General features: G+C 48.1%; 1 protein-coding gene across 1 annotated transcript in view; it reads right to left on the minus strand.

Annotated features, from left to right (window-relative positions):
• Positions 1–21,310, minus strand: part of GAS8 (growth arrest specific 8) — a 147,716-nt gene that overhangs the window by 87,526 nt on the left and 38,880 nt on the right. The window contains exon 2 of the mRNA XM_029608327.1: positions 4,889–4,984. Coding sequence (XP_029464187.1) covers positions 4,889–4,984 — 96 coding nt within the window. The remainder of the gene's footprint in view (positions 1–4,888; positions 4,985–21,310) is intronic.

Consider the following 21,310-nt stretch of genomic DNA (forward strand, 5'->3'; position numbering starts at 1 on the left):
GATTGCCTTTCCTCGTAGAAGGGGTAGAAAAGCTTGCAATGCCAGACGGACCGCCCTGAACTCTAGGCGGTTGATAGACCACCGAGTCTGATCTTCTGACCACAGACCCTGAACCGATTTCCCTTGGCAAACTGCACCCCAACCGGAAAGACTGGCATCCGTGGTCACCACTATCCAGTTGGGAAGAAGAAGAGATACTCCGCAGGAGAGATGTTTGGAATCCAGCCACCAGCCCAGGCTGGAGCGCACCTGACTCTCGAGAGGCAGTGGAAGATAATATTCCTCTGAAATCGGTTTCCAGCGGGACAACAATGAAGACTGCAGTGGCCGCAGGTGAGCGAACGCCCAAGGGACTAACGCCAGCGTGGAGGCCATAGATCCGAGAACTGTCAGGTAATCGCAGACTCGCGGACGGTGCTGAGACAAAAGACGTCGCACCTGAGACTGTAGTTTGCATATCCGATCCTGAGAGAGAATCACTCTGCCCCGTTTTGTGTCGAAAACGGCTCCAAGGTACTCCAAGGACTGAGTCGGTTCCAGATGACTCTTGTTGTAGTTGACCACCCAGCCCAGGGACTGCAAGAATTGTAGCACCCTGGCTACCGCTTGCCGACACAGGTTCTCTGACTTCGCCCGAATCAGCCAATCGTCGAGGTAAGGGTGAACCAGGAGGCCTTCCCGACGTAAGTGCGCCGCCACTACCACCATCACTTTCGTGAATGTCCGAGGTGCTGTCGCCAGGCCGAACGGAAGAGCCCGGAACTGGAAGTGTCTTCCCAGAATGCAAAACCGCAGGAACCGCTGGAACGCTGGTTGGATGCCCACATGAAGGTATGCTTCTGTGAGATCTAGTGACGCAAGGAATTCGCCTGGCCGCACTGACGCGATCACCGAACGAATGGTTTCCATCTTGAAGTGAGGGACCCGAAGGCATCTGTTGACTCCTTTCAGATCCAGTATGGGTCGGAAAGTGCCGTCCTTCTTGGGAACTATGAAGTAAATGGAGTACCGGCCTTTGCCGTACTGATCGGCCGGAACTGGAGAGATGGCCCCCAAGCTTTCTAGTCTTCGGATGGTGTCTAGCACCGCCGCCTTCTTCCTGGGATCCTTGCAAGGCGAGACCAGGAACTTGTCCGCTGGGATGCGAGCAAAATCTAACTCGTAGCCGTGTCTTATCACATCGAGGACCCACTGATCCGACGTGATGCTGGCCCATTCCTCGAGAAATAAGGATAGACGCGCCCCCACGTTTGGAACAGCGTGCTGAGGGCGCGACGAGGGATGGGCCGGCCGAACTTCATTGCGAAGGCTTGGAACCCGCACCCGACGAGGCTCCTCCTTGCCTGCCAAAGCGTTTGCCCCGAAAGGACTGCTGCCAGTGAGTGTTTCGAGAAGAGGCCGGCCTATACGAGGGTCCAGTGGATCTTTGCGGCCTGGACTTCCGGGGACCCCAGAAACGGGCTCTGCCGGAAAACGAAGAGCGCGACCGGGTCCTATCCTCTGGCAGCCTAAACGCTCGGTTCTCACCCAGGGAAACCATCAAGTCATCTAACTCCTTACCAAACAGCAATTTCCCTTTGAAGGGCAATGCCCCGAGGTGAGCCTTGGACAAACCATCCGCCGCCCAGTTGCGCAGCCAAAGGAGACGGCGTGCCGACACCGCTGCCACCATGGACCTAGCTGAAGTGCGTAAAAGATCATGGAGCGCATCGGCCCCATATGCGATAGCAGCTTCCAACCTGTCTGCTTGGGAAGCCTCCTCTGGAGAGAGACCCGCATTCGCCTGCAGTACCTGGGCCCAGCGCAGACTAGCTCGCATAGCGAAGTTCATGCAAATGGCGGCCCGCACTCCCAGGGCGGAAACCTCAAAAATCTTTTTGAGCTGTACCTCCAACTTTCGGTCTTGAATATCCCGGAGGGCCGTCGCTCCCGTGACAGGGATGGTAGACCTCTTCGTGACAGCGGACACCGCCGAATCCACCTTTGGGAGTCGGAGGAGCTCCAGCGCCTCCTCCGGTAAAGGATAGAGTTTATCCATGGCCTTGCTGACTTTCAAACCTAACTCCGGAGTATCCCATTCCTTGAAAAGGATATCCGTGGACGAGAAATGAAAAGGGAAGGCGACCGCCGGTCCTGTGAGGCCGAGCAGAACAGGATCCATATTCACCTCCTGGCGGACCACCACCGGAGGAGCTTCAATTCCCAATTCTTGGAGAATGGCCGGGATGAGAGGTGCCAGTTCCTCTCTGCGGAATAGTCGCACCACCTTGGGGTCGTCCCCTTCTGCAGCCTGTGCAGCTTTCTCTGCAATGGGCTGTGCAGTACCATCCACTGCTGCCTTCCCGGCCCCCGTCAGGGGCTCCTCGGAGGACTCCGTATCATCCCCAGGGGAATCCTCGGGATCCGATTCTTGCGGCACCCCCCTGGGAGGCCGCTTCCCCCGGGACGCACCGTGGGCGATCTCCGCGCCCTTCCTGGCTTTCTTTTTCCGTAGAGGGGACCCGTGGTCGGCCGCACGCGAGCCATTCCCCCGGATGCGTCTGCTGCGCTTGTATCTGAGGACTTTGCGCAGTAACAGCGCAAAATCCTCCGAAAATTCACCAGAATCCGAAGAATCACTCTCGGAAGCCCCCCGGGACCGAAGCCCCTCTGAGGGAACCTCCCCCGCCGTGACACGCTGCGGGGAAAGCGCGGGAAGAAAGGAAGAGGCCCCCACCGTTTCCCGCGAAATTTCCCGGCCGGTGGCCAAGATGGCCGCCACTCCCGCACTAACCGGGAAAAGTTCCTGAGGCCTGTCAGCGGAGCTACCACCGCGCGACGGCGAACGCGCGACCCGGGAACGAGCCCCCCGCGGCGCTACCGAGGGTCCCTCATCACCCGGGACGCAGGCTGAACAAAGACTGTCCCTAGAGAGACGCGCGCGCGCCGAGCCGCAGGCCCTGCACTGTGCAGCACGCGGCATGCCGGCGAAAACGCGGGAAGAAAAACTGGGCCGCGCCGAAAAAATTACCACAAAAATTCAAAAAAAGCAAAACGGCGCAATTCGGCGACCTCCCCCCTGCCAACGACGCCCCCCCACCGACTAAAACGGAGCGGCGACGCCAGGCAACAGAGAGCCGCAAAAACAAAAGTAAAACCCTTTTTTTTTTTTTTTTACAAAGAAAAAAAACGCTGTCCCTGGTTCTGAAAAGCCCTTATTCCTGCAGTGGTGAGTGAACCAGGCTCCCTGGTGTCACCCCTGACGCTGCCACTAGCTCAGCCGGGTCCTCAACCCTGGCAGCGGCCTCAACCGGGGGAGGGTAGTCCCCTCAGGACCTCTCAACTCCCCTGGGAGGCAGGGCAACCGGGAAAGAATTAAAAAGAAAACCCAATTTAGCTCAAAAAATCAGACCTAACCAAAAACTAACTCAAAAAATCAAACCTGACAAACAACCAGAATCAGGTCAGGCAGGGCTGTGACTGGACCTGCACCATCTACTGGAGACAGAGTAAGACTGAGGGGCTGTGACTGGCACAGGGGCTTATATATGGCTCCGCCCACAAGTTTTAATCTGTCTCCATCTACTGGTGCGGAGTCACAACCCAGGTGTCCTGGACTGATCCTGGTACGTACAGGGAAAAGCTGTGGACAGCACATCAGTCATTGCCAGTGAGGTGCATCTTTCTGTGAATCACCTGACTCAGCCACTACCATGTCACTTTTTTCTAGTTGCATTCCCTGGTGGTGTTGCTCTCTCCCTGAACAGCAGCTCCTATCAACATGGCCATCCTGGCACTACAGGATTCCTACATGAAAATTACAGGTCTGCTTCGTGCAGACTCTTGGCGGCTGGAGTTGCTATGCTCAACCTCTCTCTCCCCAGCTATGAGCCTTATCTATCTAATTATCTAGATATCTATAGGGAGGACAGACAAACTCCCTGAAATTTCACTAACAACTTTTATAATGCATCTTTAAAACAGCAAAGAAAACTGCTGCAAACCCCTTACCCACCCAACAAAATATGCAAACTGTGGTGAGAGAAACAGAGAAAGGAATCACTTCCAGTGTTAGCAACCCCTTAACAAACACTACCACTTACCTGCTCCTGCACACTCCTGAGCCACACTTCCTCCCTGCGGGAATCCCCCACACCACATTCAGCTGCTCCATGCAGATTCCCCACTCCTGGATACACACCTGCTCACTACAGAGACTCCTCACTTCCCAGTGCACATCATCTTTCTGCAGGGATCTCCACGCTCTCCCCTGCTCCCTGCAAGCTTCTCTCTCCTCTCAGCAGACATATCCTCCCTGTATCACACTCACCTTCTCCCTGCAGAGACTCCTTACTCCCCAGCATACATCTTCTACCTGCGAAGCTTCCCCACCTCTGGGCACTTCCTCCCTGCAGAGATCTTTACAGCACTCTCATCTTGCCTCCTGCAGAGAAATTCCCCACTCCCCAGCACACACCTCATCCCTGCAGAGAAACTCCCCACTCGTCTTCTACCTGCAGAGACTCCCCACTCCCCAGTGCATGTCTCCTCCATGAAGGAATCCTCACCCCATACTTACCTCCTCCTGTGGGTCTCCCTTGCAGATATCCCCATGCCACAATCATCTTCTCCCTGCAGACAGACTCCCCCTCACTCTCAGGCATGCACCTCCCATGCTACAGTACAAGGGCCAGCTTTATCAGCAGTGGCACCCTGTGCAAGCAATGGGAAGAGAGCCTTCCATGGCCAGGAGGTGTAGGGGGGATGCAGATATGTCACCTTTTCAGTCACTCTGGCACCCCTGAAGAGGTGATGTTTTGTGCAATCACATAGGTCAAAGAGCCCTAAAGCCGAGTTTGCCCACACTCACCTGCTTCCTGCAGAGATGCCCCCATTTCACAGAACTCACCTGCTCCTTGCTCATCTCTTCTGGGGCAACCACATCTATCATAGTGGATCCCTTCCCTTTGCCGGCCTTCTTCCCTCCTTTTTTCTTTTTGGGTGGCTAAAGAAAAGGAAATATCATTACTCGAGCACATCCTGAGAGAACAAATGCCAATGATTATCTGGGAGGACATGCAGGAGTTGGCTGGTGCTCATCTTACATCTCTGCCCAGCTGTCTCCCCCAATCACATGTCTGCACAAATAAAAAGACCACAACCTCTAGAGAGCTTCTTTCTTTGATGACTTGCCTTGCAGTCTTCTGCTTTGTGGACTTTTGATCCAGTGCTCTGGAATGGCTTTCATTTGCTTCCTGCACTTAAACCTGTGTTTTATCTCTCACACACCCCCCCCCCCCCCCCCAGCATCTGTCCAGCATCCTCTTTTTCTTATACAGGCACAGTTTACCCCCTGCTGTTCTAATTAAACAAACTTGTATCACAGCACACTCAATGAACTCACCTGTAACTCCCATTCTATCATTGCTCTTACAGTACTAGCATGTGTGATTTCCTATGCTCTACGTTGTAACTCACTTTCAACTCTCCAACTGGAAAAGCATGTAATAAATAGACAATGATGATGATGATGATGATGATTTTTTGGTAATCTTGTTCATTGGGGGAAACAGTCTCTGCTCTCACATCTGGTATCTATACTATTTCCTAGTGGTCAGAAGAGGCAGTTAGAAAGAAAAGGTTTAAAAGAGGTGAATTCTTGTTGCTAAAAATAAAAATAGTGGAAATAAAGAGAGAGGCACAGTGCAATAACTGTAATGCAGCAGTCTTTAGTAAGACCTTCTCAACTCTCTGGATTGAGGCAAAAGATGGTTCAGCTCATAGCAGAATTGGTGAGAAATAAAAGGTGCCTAGCTCCATATTCAAAGTCCACCAAGTCTGGCTCACTCCCACAGAGGATCCCAAAAACAAGGAATAGGAATTCCGGTGTGTCCCTAACAACATCAATGCACAACTTTTTTATAACACTGGAAAGAAAGAACATCTCACAGAAGCATCTGTAGTGGAGACAGAATAGACTGTGAAAGTCAAGAATAAAGGAGAACTCAATAACAGCGGCAGAGTTTTTGAGAAGAGAAGGAAACTCTTTGTGCGGGACTCTAGATTTGAAGACAGGACTGGAGTGAGACTCTAGATTTGAAGACAGGACTGGAGTGAGACAAGAAGTTCAAATGCCTACCAATATCCTTGGCTGAAAGAGATACAAAGTACTTCCTTTGGACTGCTAAAAGGAAAATTGGCTCTTCTGCTAATTTTCATTCTTGTAGTTCCACAGATCAGTCCAGACTCCTGGGTTTTGCCTCCCTGCCAGTAGATAGAGACACTGTACATAACCCAGTGTACCACCTGCAGTCCCTCTGTACTGACCTGTACCAAAGCCAAGATGACAGCAACAACCATAAATTTCTAAGCAAGCTTCTAAGCAAACTCGCTGCCCTCCAGGAAGAAGGTGAAGTTGCCCAAAAAGACAATAGAAAACTCGTTTCCCAAATTTAACATAAGCGATCAGCATTGAAAATCTTGAACAACTCAGAACTTTATACAAAGCAACAGTATGAGCGGCAGGTCTCTGGACTGATCTGTGGTACTACAGGAATGAAAATTAGCAGGTAAGAACCACATTTTCCTTTCCCTGTACATACCCAGATCAGTCCAGACTCCTGGGATGTACTGAAGCTCCCATTAACTCGGGTGGGATGTCGAGAGTTCTGCTCTCACTAAATCACATGGAAGCTGGAGCCCCGACATCCAGCGAAAATGCCTAGCAAAAGTGGGCAACGACTTCCCAGTAGCCACCCAACAAATTTCATGCGGAGTCATCTGATGTGACTCAGCACAGGAAGTTATCTTAGAACGCGTCAAGTGTGCCCCTAAACCCCCCGGCAGCAGGCACCCTTTAGAAATGTAAGTCAACTCAATCGCTTCCTTCAGCCACCATACAATTGTAGCTTTAGATGACTTATTTCCATTCTCTGGACCACTCCACATTACAAAAGGTGATTTGATCTACAAAGGGGAGATGCAATCTATAAAAATCACAAGTGACCTTTAGATACCTCAATAATGCATGCCTCCAATCTAAAAGGAAGCCAAATCCATACAGCTAAGAAAAGCCTGCCTGCACCTTTAGTGCGTTTAGGCCCGGATCTGTTTAACATCTAGCACTGAAAATCATCGGCCTAAAGATTTTCTCAACAGCTCAAGCCTCTTGACTGGCTGAGAATCCATGGAGATTGGGGTCAAGAGCCAGCATCTCGCTAAACACGCTTTGCACATAAGCAAATTAAAACGGCAGACGACCTCTACTCCTCCTCAATGCAAGTGCCTCTCTGCACCTCTGCGAGACAGGAAACTGCTGGCGATAATTGAGGAGGGGATTCCCCTGCCTCTCCTGTTGACGTTACTAGGGAATTGAAAATGGCCGCTGTTTCCATGCTGACAGGGAAAGCCTCAGTGCTAGACCCTGTCATCCATGAGGCTTGTTATATCAATGCAGCCATGCTTGACGCAGACCCCTGAATGCTTTTGCTGCACACACACATGCTGTTCTTCCCCACACCCAGGGTACCACCAGTACCTCAATCAACACCCGGTCTCCTCCGCAGGTAGAGATGTTGCTGAACTGAGCCCCCCCCCCCCCCCCCCCCCGAACCTCGCTGCTGCATAGATTCCTCTATCTAGTTCCTTGTTTTTGGGTTTTTTTCACTCTCTGAGAACAAATAAAGATACATAGAAACCAATACTTTCCTTGGGTGCAAGAGGTTCAGCTTCAAGGAGCACAGGCCATTTAGAAGATCAGAAAAAACCCAGACCTTTTTTTCTTCAAAACTTCACCAAACTTGCAATACCTACTCCCTAGAATGGAACACAGAGCTGCTAGCAGAAAAAAAAGAAAATCAGCCAAATTAAAAAGAAAACAGTCACCATGAGTCTGTAGCTGTCTCAGCAGCCTCGTGAAGGGGAGGGATCTGGACCACCAGATTTACACCCAACAGAAGAAAGGAGTGAGCATACAAAAGGGTCACCAATTCCCAGCTTGTCCACCTCGACCAGACAGGGAAGGACCCACTAGGACTATGAGCCTTCCTCCCAAAAAACCCCTGGGAGGAAGGCTCATAAATCCAAAACAGTCTCCTGACTGCAAAACATGAAGGTTTTGCACCCTCTACCATCTGCTGGAGACAGAGAAATACTGAGGTTGTACGCTGGGTTATGTACAGTGTCAGTGAAACTTTCTCTGTCTCAATCTGCTGACAGGGAGGCAAAATCCAGGAGTCTGGACTGATCTGGGTACGTACAGGGAAGTAGAAGTTAGGGAGGGAGAGTTTGATGTCTTTTTTCATTTGGGGAAAAATGACCTGGCTAGGATTCAGATCAGTGTAGTAAAAGAGAAGTTCAGGGAACTAGGGAAGCATCTTAGGCAACTGAAAAAGTCAGGTCTCATCGTGTACTGGGTCCCTGAAAATCCTTCCTCACTTTTTGAACACTAGAAATAATATCACATATAGCTCTGGAACCCCCATATTCAGTCATTGTATTTATTTTTTATTTGATTGATTTATATTCCGCTTTTCAGGCACTTCAAAGTGAATTACATGCAGGTAGTGTAGGTATTTCCCTGTCCCCTTAACGGGGGAATTGGCGCACTGCAGCGAGGTCCACGGGGGGGGGGGGGGGGGGGGGGGGGGAATAGGAACCGAAGGAGGCAGGAGCCAATAGCGCGTCGCCAGCAAGTTCAAATCGCTGCGGCGCTATTGGTCGGCTAGCAGGCAACGGCTAAAGTTGGTGTGTTGCCTGTCAGTTGAGCGGTGAAGATAGGAGGAGCAAACTGCGCGGGGTTTGCTGTCACGTGTTCTCTTTTCTTAGCCTGTTATTAAAAAAAAAAAAAAAAAAAAGAGAAGATAATCGTCTTGCTAGTAAAGTTTTCTCTGCTGGCACCTAATTGGTTTTCCAGTGTTGCCTGGGCTTTTCAGGACGGGAGTTAAAAAAAAAAAAAAAGTGATTGGGAATTTCTTTATTCTTGCCTTTTTCTGCTTGCTTTCAAAGGCTGTTTTTTCCTTGCAGCTGGATGCAGCGGAAGGGCAGGGAAAGGAACCGTCCACTCGGCGGGGCAGGGCAGCAGCGTCCGGCAAGCACTAAGCAGCCAGCCATGGGTGCGACCCCCGGCACCGGACGGAAAATCCCACAGGCAAATCCTTTGCTGCCTCCTTCTCCTCCCACGTCCCCCCCCCCCCCCCTGATATCCCCTCTCACGGCTTTGGAGAGAGCGGGCCTGAGGCTGACTCTACTCCCCCCCCCCCCTTCCCAGAATTACAGCTCAGAAGACATCGATGTACCCGATATATCTTCAGATGTCTCAGGGGATTTTTTTAATTTCCCATCCCATGTGGCGATGCCTGAGATGCCAGTAGCAATGGTCAAGAGGAAGGTGAAAAAAGGGATTACAGGAGGGAAGTTGGGGCCTGCGGCAAGAGATAGGAGTGCAAGAAAGTTCCCTGTTAGTTGCAGGTCAACGCCAGGGATTGGCGAACGGGAGAAGGGCAGGAGGGTAAGCTTCCAAGTGCAGGAAGAGATTCAGGTTATTGGGCGAGGGACGCAGGTTGCAGGAGGCTCCAGCAAGGTATCGGAGCAGGGCAAGCAAAGGGCAGAGGCATTTTACGAGGCCGAGTTGGGTGGCATGGGGCCCAGTGCAGCCATGGAAGCAAGCGCTCAGTTGAGAGATGTAGAGCAAGGGCGGGTAAGAGGGAACGTTGCCCGTTCAAGACCAGGGAGAGAGCTATGGGATGATCAGACTAGGTTTAAACTCGGAGGGCAGTGGGATGAACAGAGTAGTTCGAGAGGAGGATGGTTCAGTGAGAGGCAGGACTGGATGGCGGAAGAGCAAGATGTTTACCAAGCTCGGCTAGGGGGTAGGATAAATGCAGCATGGGGGAAGGGCAAAAGGCCTAGAGAGGCAACGGTGAGAAGCGTTTTGCAAAAAATTTAGGGAACGGGCGGTGCAGGGCTCGTAGTGTACAAGTGTTTGGGCAGTTCTGCTGGTTTTTCTGATTTTCCCCCACAAAGGAGGAGAGCGGTGAATACCCAGGCACTTCGAGGCAAGAAGCGTGGAGGGACAGAGCCTTTTTGTGCCCAGATGTGAGGTGAGAGTGGGGAAGTTGGCAGCAGAGCGATAAGGAGTCAACGGGGCCAGGAGTACCTTATCATGGAGGCGAGGCGAGTGAGTTGGGGCAAACAAGCATGTGGATCAAGAAAGACAAGGGGAAGAAAAGAAAGAGGGCTAAGAAGTCTAGTACAGAGTCGGACAGTAGTTCAACAGGGTCTTCATCCTCGTCGTCCAGCGAGTCCGAACTGGAAAAGAGGCCCAGTTATAGGGCGGGCCCTAAGTCAGATAGGGGGCATCCAGAGCTAGCCTCCTTAACAGAGCTATGGGAGGAGGTGCCTAGAAGAATGTGCAGGTGGATTAGGAAGCGCAAGTATATCAATATTTTTAAATTGCTAGAAGGCAGAAGAGGAGGGAGGAAGGACAAGAGAAAACATAAAAAGAAGGACAAGAATAGAGAGGAGGGACCTAAGATATCAAAAAATATTTTAAATTGGGTTAGAGGGTTTTTGCGATTGGCAAGCGTGGTCGGACATTTCGGACCTCAGCAGTATGGGCCTTTATTAGCTTACGCAGACAGTATTCTGGGAGCTATTAAAGATTATGAAGGTTGGGCTTGGCTCAACTACGACGAGAGGTTTAGAGACAAAATGAAGGGCAATAGGCACATGTCATGGGGGACACAAGACATTAATTTGTGATTGACCCAAATGACAAATAAGAGCGCTAGTGTTCCAAAAGCTGTGGGTAGCAACGTGGGGATGAGCAGTATGGGGGGCAGTGCGAGTTCCTTTCATGGTTTGGGGACAGCAGCAAAAGGGGCTACATTGGGCAAGACAGCAGGGAGCGGAGCAGAAGTGTACTGGCGATTTAATAAAGCCAATTGTTTGTTCCCTGACTGTAAGTTCAGGCACGCCTGTGCAACTTGCAGCGGAGTGCACCCAGCGAGCAAATGCCCCTCTAGTCAAAGCGTTACCCCGAGCAGAGGGGGTAAGCAATGAGGTGCAATTGGAGAAAGTGGTATCTCCAGTAGTTTTAAGGGATTTGTTTCAGGGACTAAGGGAATAACCTGATAAAAAGGCAGTGACTCTATTGGGTAAGGGTTTTAAGTATGGGTTTAAGATACCGTACAAGGGTCCGGGGATTGGGGGTAGTACAAAAAAACGCGAGGTCAGTAGCAAAGTTGAGAGAGGTAGCAGCTAAAAAATTTCAGGAGATAGAGCTAGGGCTGATAGCAGGTCCATTTATAAAGCTGTCTTTTAAAAAAATGCATTTATCCCCATTGGCAGTCATACCAAAAAAGATCCCAGGGAAATTTAGGCTCATTTTGAAAAGCAAGTTTGCTTACCGTAAACGGTATTTCCGTAGATAGCAGGATGAATTAGCCATGCTGTCATGGGATCTGTCAATCAGGTCCGGGAGGCGGAGCTTGTCAAAGCAGAGATTAGATTTTTGCTCTCTGCAGCTGCGCGTGTGTTCCCGTGCAGGAAAGTAATGGAATCTCCTCAGTCTGTGATTAAGCTGTGGTGTAGTTGAGAAATTGGTGACTGCCAGGGAGGAGGGTGGGTCAGCATGGATAATTCATCCTGCTATCTATGGAAACACCGTTTACAGTAAGCAAACTTGCTTTTTTCCATTGATAGCAGGGCTGAATTAGCCATGCTGTCATGGGAGTCCCAAGCTCCCGATCACGTTGTTTATGATATATATGTTTGTACGTGATCTTTGACAGTGTGGCAGTCACCGAATACAAGTGGATAGAGATTGCAGGATTGCGTGCCCAATCTTTGCATCAGTGGCTGTTTGTTGATCAAGGCAGTAATGAGATGTGAAGGTATGGAGCGATGACCATGCCTTACAAATGTCTATGGGTTGTACGTTCTTAAGGTGTGCCAAGGAGGCCGCCACTGCTCTGACTTGGTGAGCTTTAGGATCAGAATGTAGCTGTAACTTCTGTTTATCGTAACAGAATTTGATGCACTGTGCTATCCAGCTGGAGATGGTGCATTTAAGCACTGGTAGTCCAGGTGCCTTTGGGTCAAAAGAGACAAAGAGTTGCGAAACACGGTAGTCCGAGTTTGTCCTTTCTTTGTAGTATGCTAAAGCTCTTTTGCAATCTAGTGTGTGCAGTAACTTTTCCCTATCATTTGCATGAGGTTTAGAGAAAAAGGTGGGTAATTCTATGGTCTGATTGAGATGGAATTGAGAAACCTCTTTTGGTAGGAAGGATCGGTGAGTTCGGAGAACCACCTTTTGGTGATGAAATTGCAAATATGGAGAATAATGGACCAAGGCCTGTAATTCACTGGCTCTTCGTGCTGATGTTACTGCAACCAGGAATACAACTTTCCATGTGAGGTATTTTATATGTGCAGAGTCCATAGGCTCAAACGGGAAAAGCATGAGCTGTTCGGTGCAGCCGATAGTCCAAAGGGAAGAACTTTGTAGGTAATGGTGATGCTTGTAGCGGAAGCACAGGTATCGCCAAGAGGAGGGATGGATTGGAATATGCGTGTAAGCGTCTTCTAGATCGATGGAGCACATCCAATCATTGGGTTGAATCAGAGGAAGGATTGATTTCAACGATACCATTTTGAACTTCTCTTTGGTGAGGAATTTGTTCAATTCCCTCAGGTCTAGGATGGGACGAAGGCCACCCGACTTCTTGGGTATGAGGAAGTATGGGGAATAAAATCCTACTGATTGTGTCCTAGGAAAAATTCCTCCCCTAGTTGTGGTTGAAAGCTTCGACAGTTTAGAGTGGAAAGGTGAGGTAATATGGGTTTTGTGACAAATTGGAGTTGGTAACCATGTCGTACTCTCTCTAAAACCCATTGATCGGATGTTATTTTCTCCCAGGCTGTAAGGCAAGAATAGATTCTGCCGGGTGGTGTTTGATATCGTGGTGGTGGCTGGGTTATTTAAAAAGATGGCGTTGATTTCACTGCAGCAGCTGGTTGTTCTGCCTGCTGTCTCTGGTTACATGCTTTACCCCTATATTGGTTCGGGGTGTGTTGATGCGGAGCAGAACACTGGTAAGAAGGGTACGATTGTGTACAAAAGGACTGATAAGACCTGTAAGGCCTATGGGCATATGATTGCTGACGAGTAGATCCGACATAACGACGCGTGGTCGAGTAGTGAGGTTGTGATGTTAAGGATTGTACTGCTAGAGTTTCCTCTTTCAGTTTGCCTACTGTGTCCTGAAATTGTTCTCCGAACAGGTTGTCTCCTGTACATGGGAGTTTCGTTAGTTTCTCGTGTAAATCTTTCCGTATCGTACTGGAGCGTAACCATGCCAGCCTTCGGGCAGCAATGGCTGTTGCAGATGCCCTGGAAGATGTTTCGTATGTCTCATATATTGACCTTAGAAGGTGTCGAGAACACTCCTCCATTTCATGAAGAGGCGGAGGTATCTGATCCGCCGTCGAGGAAAGCATACCTTTTGTAGCTTGTATGCACTCATATAGGTATTGTACCATGTAGAATTGATGGTGCATGATGCGGGCATTCAACATTGAGTTGTGGTATATCTTCCTACCAAATTCATCTAAATATCTGTTATCTTTGCCTGGTGGATATGATGTATGCGACTTTGTTTTCTTGAATCTTTGCATCACTGACTCTACCACAATTGAAGCATGCGGTAATTGTGGTATGGAGTAAGGTGATGTTTTCCGCATACGAAATTTTATATCAGTTTTCCTTGAAACCGCTGACAGAGCGTAAGGTTTTTCCCACGATTTATGTAAGACTGTATGTAGGAGTTCTTGTGGTGGAAGAGATGGTTCTCCTGGAGCATCGAAAATCTTTAGGAGACCGAAGGTTTCTGGTCTAGGGTCTGTCTCTTTTTGGACCTCTAGATGTAATATTGTACCCAATTTTTCTAAAAATTTGGAGTATGTAAGATCTTCTGGAGGGGAATACGGTTCCTGAGGCTGCTCCTGTGGGTCCGATGGGAATCCCGTAGATGATGATGGAGACGTTTGTGGAAAAGGGGAATCAAGAGGTGTATCCTGCATTTGAATTGGTGAAGTTGGTCACTTTGTTATTGGGGATGCCGGAGGCTCCACTGACTGTTCTCTAGTAGTATGTGTCTTATGTTCCGGGGAACTGACAGAGGTATCATGCGACATCTTGAAGGATGATTCAAGAGTTTCATAAAACCCCGCTAACGATTGGGACAATTGAAAAAAATGCCTCTTTTGTACGAGGGGGCATTGTTGAATGACCAGCTGGTTTTTGTAGCTCACATGCCTTAGGTTGCATTGGAGGATTTTGAGGTAAAGTACTTGAAACGTCATAGTCTTTCCCCTTCTTTTCGTTCACCGTGTTCATTGAATCAGCTGAGGATGTAGAAGTAGTAGAAGTGACTTGTATTATTTCTCTATGAGATAAGGTGCTTGCACCTTGTGTGTGAGACGACATAGAAGTAGAAGGGCTCACGTTTCATGTTCCACTCGTCTTCTACGATTTTTTGTGGTGCGAGTGATGTGAATGTCCATGATGACTGTGTGACGACGATCCTGTGTGGCTCTTACGAGAAGAAGGCGATCGTTTTCTAATTTTTGTTGTGGTACTTGTAGAGGTAGATCTCGAAGAGCGAAAAGTACCCGAGCGAGTTGGGGTTATAGATGGAGAGATGGAATAAGATATTCCTGAGGATTCATGTCATCGTTTTAACCCATGTTGTACTGGATAAGATGGGTGTTTCGATTTATGCCTAGCTGATTGTGGTTATCATGCATCGTCGTAATTTTGTTTGTCGTCATATGTTGAAGAGGCATCGGGCTTTCTAATGCTCTATGCTCCGGCACCGTGTGCACCAATGTCATCGGCGCCATGCACGCAGATCTCGATTTATGCGCAGATCTGGACTTGTGCGCGTATGTTTTCGGCGCCATGCGTGCAAGTGTCGTCGGCGCTGATGTCTCCAGCGTCGTGCACGCAGATGGCTTCGGCGCCGTGTGTGCAGATTACTTTGGCGCCGTGCGCACATAAGCTTTGTGCGCCAATAATGTTTTGGGCGCAGAAGTTGTATGCGCTGACGGTGTCTTAGGCACAGAAGTCATCTTAGGTGCAGAAGTTTTAGGCGCCGAGATTTTTGGCGCTGTTCTCTCTCGCGCCGGTGCCTCTGGCTCTATCGGTTCTGTCGAATGCAATGGCCTATGTCGGCGCAGCACATTCTCACCTCCAAGCCTGGAGGATTGAGGATCCCACGATGATGCCCTTTTTTGTAAGGGAGCCATTGATTTCGATGGGCCAGGTGACAAACGAGTCTCCGATAAAGTGAAAAGTTCATTCATCCTATAGGCCCGCTGTTTCAGGGCTCTCGGGGACATTCTGGTACAAAATTCACAATCTTGACGATTGTGATCTGGCCCCAGGCATCGGTAACATCGATCATGGCCATCCGTGACCGACATTACTTTGCCACAAATACAGGGTTTAAACCCCGAGTTCGTAGACATTATAGAAAAATAAAAAATAACGCTGAGGAGAAATCAGCTCCGCATGCGATCCCGCGCACGGAAAGAACAGACTGAGGAGATTCCATTACTTTCCTGTGCGGGAACACATACGCAGCCGCAGAGAGCAAAAATCTAATCTCTGCTTTGACAAGCTCCGCCTCCCGGACCTGATTAACAGATCCCATGACAGCATGGCCAATTCAGCCCTGCTATCAACGGGAAACTTGGTGCTTCTGTTAACAATTTTATTCCTAGGAGCGTATGTACAGTAAGGTATGCATCATTCGATTATGCTTTGGAGTTGGCAAGAACAGCAGGAAAAGATGCGCTATTAGCTAAGGCAGATATAGAGTCGGCTTTCAGGTTACTCCCAATTCACCCAGACAGTCTGCCTTTATTGGGGTTTACATTCGAACCGAAGTATTTCATGGATCGGTGTTTGCCTATGGGTTGCGCTATATCCTGTGCATATTTTGAGGCATTCAGTTCCTTTCTGCAGTGGGAGACAGAAAAGAGGACAGGGGAAGGTTGCTTACTGCACTATTTAGATGTTTTCCTTTTTATTGGAAAGGGGCAGTCAGAGCAGTGTGTTAAGCAGTTAAATAGGTTTCTAGAAGTGGCACGAAGGATGGGTGTGCCTATAGCTCAAGACAAAACCGAAGGGCCAACCACAAAGCTGATTTTTCTGGAGATTCAATTGGACACAGTGGCATTGGAGTCCAGGCTGCCGCAAGAGAAGGTGGGTAGGTTTAGGGATTTGGTATGGGAAGTGGGTAGATAAAAAAAGATTACGCTGCGAAAAATGCAGTCCTTAATAGAGGCATTGAATTTTGCGGGACGTGTCATCCCGATGGGCAGGGCATTCATTAAGATGTTGTCCACAGCCACAGCCGGAGTTAGGACGCAGCATCATTTCATTCGGATTACACAGGCTATCAAAGAGGAACTGAAGGTTTGGGAGGTGTTTTTGGAAGAATTTAATGGGGTATGTATAATATCTGACAAAGAAGTTACTAATCAGGAACTGGAACTGTTTTCTGATGCGGCAAGGTCCTCAGGATTTGGGGTGTATTTCCAAGGGAAATGGTGTGCGGAGCCGTGGCCCGAGGACTCGGTAGAAGGAGGTATTACAAAAAACATTACATTCCTGGAGTTGTTTCCCATAGTGGCGGCATTGGCCATTTGGGGTAAGGAACTTAGTAACAAGCGTGTTGTTTTCTGGTGTGATAACCTGGGAGTAGTGCAGGTAATTAATAAATTGTCAGCGAAATGTTTGCTGGTTTCTGCGTTATTATGAGAATTGGTAGGCATGTGTTTGAGGATGAACGTGAAAATTACAGCTAAGCATGTTCCAGGAGTAGAAAATGTTATAGCAGATGCCCTTTCTCGTTTTAAGTGGAAGGTCTTCAGATTGCTGGCACCTGGAGCGCATATGAATGCAGAGAAGTGTCCAGAATACCTGTGGGATATAGGAAGGAAGAAGAGTGGAGACTAATAAAACAGTCGGTAGCGCCAAACATGTGGGCAGCTTACATAGCAGGAAATTGGGAAATAACAAGATTCCTGATATCTAAGGGATAGACCAGAGGAGCGGTATGGGATGAGCCAGTTGTGCAGTATATCCTATGGGCCAAGTCCAGGAAATATTCTATGTCTATAGTAAAGTTGCATATTGCTGGATTTTATTCTTTCAGAAGTTAAGGGGTTGGAGGAACCCCGCCCTAGGTTTTAGAGTGAAGCGCATCATGCAAGGTTGGCACAGGGAGAGAGGTTGGCGGGGGGGGGAGATACGAGGAGACCAATCCAGTATGCGTATTTAGAGCAAGTGTGCTGGTCTGCTTACGAGGTCCTGTTGTTCACAGTGGCTTTTTCATTGGCCTTCTTTGGAGCTATGAGACTCAGCGAGCTGGTAGCCAGTTCCAAATTCAACAGATGTAGGGCTGGGTTGATGGTAGGTCAGATTATGGTGCAAGGATACAGCGTACAGGTTTACTTGAAAAAGTCGAAAACGGATCAACTAGAGAAAGGGTATTGGATACGAGTGGGCAGGGCTGCGCATGGATTAACGTGCCCCATCAGAAATCTTCAAGAGTACAAGGGAATACGGCCCAAGGTGGCAGGATCCTATTTAGTCCACGAGGACGGTGCGCCACTTACGAGTTTTCAATTCTCTCAGGTTCTAAAAATGGTGGTGGAGGCTATCGGTAAGGATGTGAGATATTACAGCTCGCATTCTTTTCGCATAAGGGCAGCTACTACAGTGGTAGAAACTGGGATGGCTGAGCGGGAGATCAAAGCAATCGGCAGGTGGAAATCTAATGCATTTAGAAGTTACATACGGAAGTAGGGATTTGAGAACGGGGAGGATGTGGTATTAATAGATGTCTCTTTTTTTTGCAGAACCAGTAAGAGTTAATAGAAAACAGGAGTGTGCCTGGGTAGTCAGTCACTCACTCATTCACTGGGCGCAACGCCGAACGAAAAGGCAGCCTTATGGAGAGAATATGCAATTGGAGAGACTCCAATGGAGGATGCATTGGATGGGGAAACGGGGCATGAGATGGTCGGAGCTGTTATCCTTCTTGCAAGAGCAGGTCCAATAATGAGGTGTCCCACAAATTTTATTGGTGCATTTGGGAGGGAGGGACAGGATATTGTAGGGAGTTGATCTCAGCGATGCGCAAGGACTTAGCGATGATAATGATAAAAGTGGCCACAGACTAGAGTGGGGTGGTCTGACATCATTGTTCGTATTAAATTCAAGGAAGAAATAATATGGAAAAGAGGTGTGAAAAAAGTAAATAGGCAAATTGGGAGGTGGGTGGTTCAGCAAGGGGGGTTCTGGGTTAGGCATAGTTGGGCATGGGAAATGTTAGACGGTTTATTCAGGGGGAATGGGGTCCATTTATCAGATGTGGGGATAGATCTCTTCAACAACTCCTTGCAGAAAGAACTGGAAGCAGCAATAGAAGATAAATAAAGGGCCACAGTGGGGGAACAAGGAAGCTTAAGTTTCCTTGTTTGTGGCGGAAACCCGAGCCTAAGTTGAATGTTGTATATAAAGGATTTGGTTAATTGACACATGGGAGGGGGGGGGGGCGAGTCTCGTGCAGTCGGGGGGGGGGGGGGGGGGGGCTGCTGCATGAAAAGGCCTAACTAGCTAGGGGGCTAAAGCTCAAAAGCCATGGCTTACCCTCGCTGGGATGAGGCGGGATAAGAAAGGGGCAAATAGCTTACCACTGGGATGTGGTGGAGAGTTAAATAAGGGCAGACGAAAAAGGGGGGCGGGGAGGCAGGGGGCTGACCTGTTGTCAGCAAGATGTATACTGTTCAGGCTCGGGTATGTGAAATAAACTGCAGCCTTTTATATCGCCAGTAATGTGTCATGTAGTATTTGGAGGGGGTGGGGGAAGTGAAGGAGCCAAGCGCAGATCTTGCCTCCTCCCATTACAGATTCCGTTTGGCCTGAGTTTCAGCATTGCTGGGGTCTCATCGTATGTTGCAACAGTGCAGGCAGCTGTAGAAATATTAAAAGCAGCAGGTATGGTTATTCAATCTTCCAATACCACTGTAAGAGCATCAGAAAGTGGAAAGCTGCGTGGAGAAACCCCGAGGTGGCAGCGAGTGGAAAAGGGAGGCAGAAGGCTGCAGAAACATTCTGGTGGATCAAATTTGTCCAAGGAAGCACAGGCATAAGGCATCCAAAATTCTTCAAGTTTTGGGACAGCTCTTTGTTTACTTGCCTCCAAGGACTGTGTGGAACTGGCTGTTGTGCATCCAAAGTTCATTTTAATTTAGCAGGGGAAAGAGGAGAAATCCTTTTTTGTTTTTTTTGTGCATGTTTGGTAGGGTTGGGGATTGGATGTTGTGGTGATATGGCTTCATTCATCCAAGAGGGGGTCCACAGAGAAGGGAAGTGGATATGTTTTAGGTGGGGATGGGAGGGAGGGGGGAAGTAAGGAAGGGGAAGGGGGGTATTGGGTACACAGTGGGTGTATGGTATGGTTTCATGGTTGGAGGGCGTGAATAAATATGCAGGAGTGTGTGCATTCTTATCTTACAGTTTTGCTATGGGGGGGCATTTATATTTGGCGCGTAGGAGAGATATTGATTGGTGATGGATAATCTGAAAGTGTTATCTACCAATACTAAGGAGTTAAATTCATCAGTCAAGCAGAAGTTATTATACCAGGAGGCCAATGTAATTTTTTGTCAAGAAACTCACATAACCAAATGCAGGGATCGCCTACTGTGGGATAAGTTCTTTCTTCAACAATACATGGCATCAGCGTCAGTAAAAAATAAATACTGTGATGTGGATATCTTATTTTCTCACACTTTAATAGTGGATGTATGGACAGTTTTGCGGGATTTGGAGGGCAGATACATTTTAGTGAAGGCATTGGTGGATAACAAAATGTTCACATTACTCAATTCATATGCTCCAAATATGGATCAGGGTCCCTTCTTAGATAGTGTTTCTGGAGGAGTGTGCAGAGAGTCACATCATAGTAGGGGGGGATTTCAATCTTACAAGATATCCATATCTTGATAATACTGGTTCGGGGCAAGGAGGGGAGCAAAAAACATAGGCAGGTACTTAAAAAAATTGATTTCTGAATGCGGATTAGTAGATATATGGAGACTAAGAAATCCCAACATGTGGAATTATATCTATTTTTCTCATATGCACCAGCCTAATTTGCAACTGGACTACTTTTTGATTGATTAATCTTTGGTGGATCATGTGGACGATGCAGAAGTAGGTAACAGCATTTGGTTGGACCATGCTTCAGTCTGGTTAGCTTTGACTAACTAGGACTAGACTAGGAATGAAGGCAAGCCCTATTGGTGATTAAATGATAGATTACTAGATGATAAACTTTTTACTGACTCCTTTATGGCTGAGGTGCGCCCCTATGAGGAAAGGCTGAAGAGGTTAGGGCTGTTCAGCTTGGAGAAGAGACGGCTGAGGGGGGATATCATAGAGGTCTTTAAGATCATGAGAGGTCTTGAACGAGTAGATGTGACTCGGTTATTTACACTTTCGAATAATAGAAGGACTAGGGGGCATTCCATGAAGTTAGCAAGTAGCACATTTAAGACTAATCGGAGAAAATTCTTTTTCACTCAACGCACAATAAATCTCTGGAATTTGTTGCCAGAGGATGTGGTTAGTGCAGTTAGTGTAGCTGGGTTCAAAAAAGGTTTGGATAAGTTCTTGGAAGAGAAGTCCATTAACTGCTATTAATCAAGTTTACTTAGGGAATAGTCACTGCTATTAATTGCATCAGTAGCATGGGATCTTCTAGGTGTTTGGGTAATTGCCAGGTTCTTGTGGCCTGGTTTGGCCTCTGTTGGAAACAGGATGCTGGGCTTGATGGACCCTTGGTCTGACCCAGCATGGCAATTTCTTATGTTCTTATGTTCTTAATAGAACAATAGATATTTCTTCAGGAACAATATTGGAATGTCTGAAAGCAGTAGTGTGGGGGAAGTTGATATTTTGGGCCACTTAGCTCAAAAAAGAAAGGGCGGGTAAAAGGTTGCATAATATGCAATGTATAGCTAAATTGGAACCAAGCTACATGAGATCACCAGATCCACATAGTTTGGTGGAGCTCTTATTTATGATGTCGATAGATTCTTCCAAAAAAGTAGACACTCCTGGGGATTGTAGGTCTCCCTGATTCCCAGGAGTGTCTCTTAATTGGAGAGGAAAATAATAGATCTTAGAAATGATTGGAATCTTATTATCTTTATATGCTAAATTTTCCTTAAGATATTTTACAAACATCTC

Source organism: Rhinatrema bivittatum, chromosome 7 (assembly GCF_901001135.1).
Source record: "Rhinatrema bivittatum chromosome 7, aRhiBiv1.1, whole genome shotgun sequence".
Taxonomy (NCBI): domain Eukaryota; kingdom Metazoa; phylum Chordata; class Amphibia; order Gymnophiona; family Rhinatrematidae; genus Rhinatrema; species Rhinatrema bivittatum.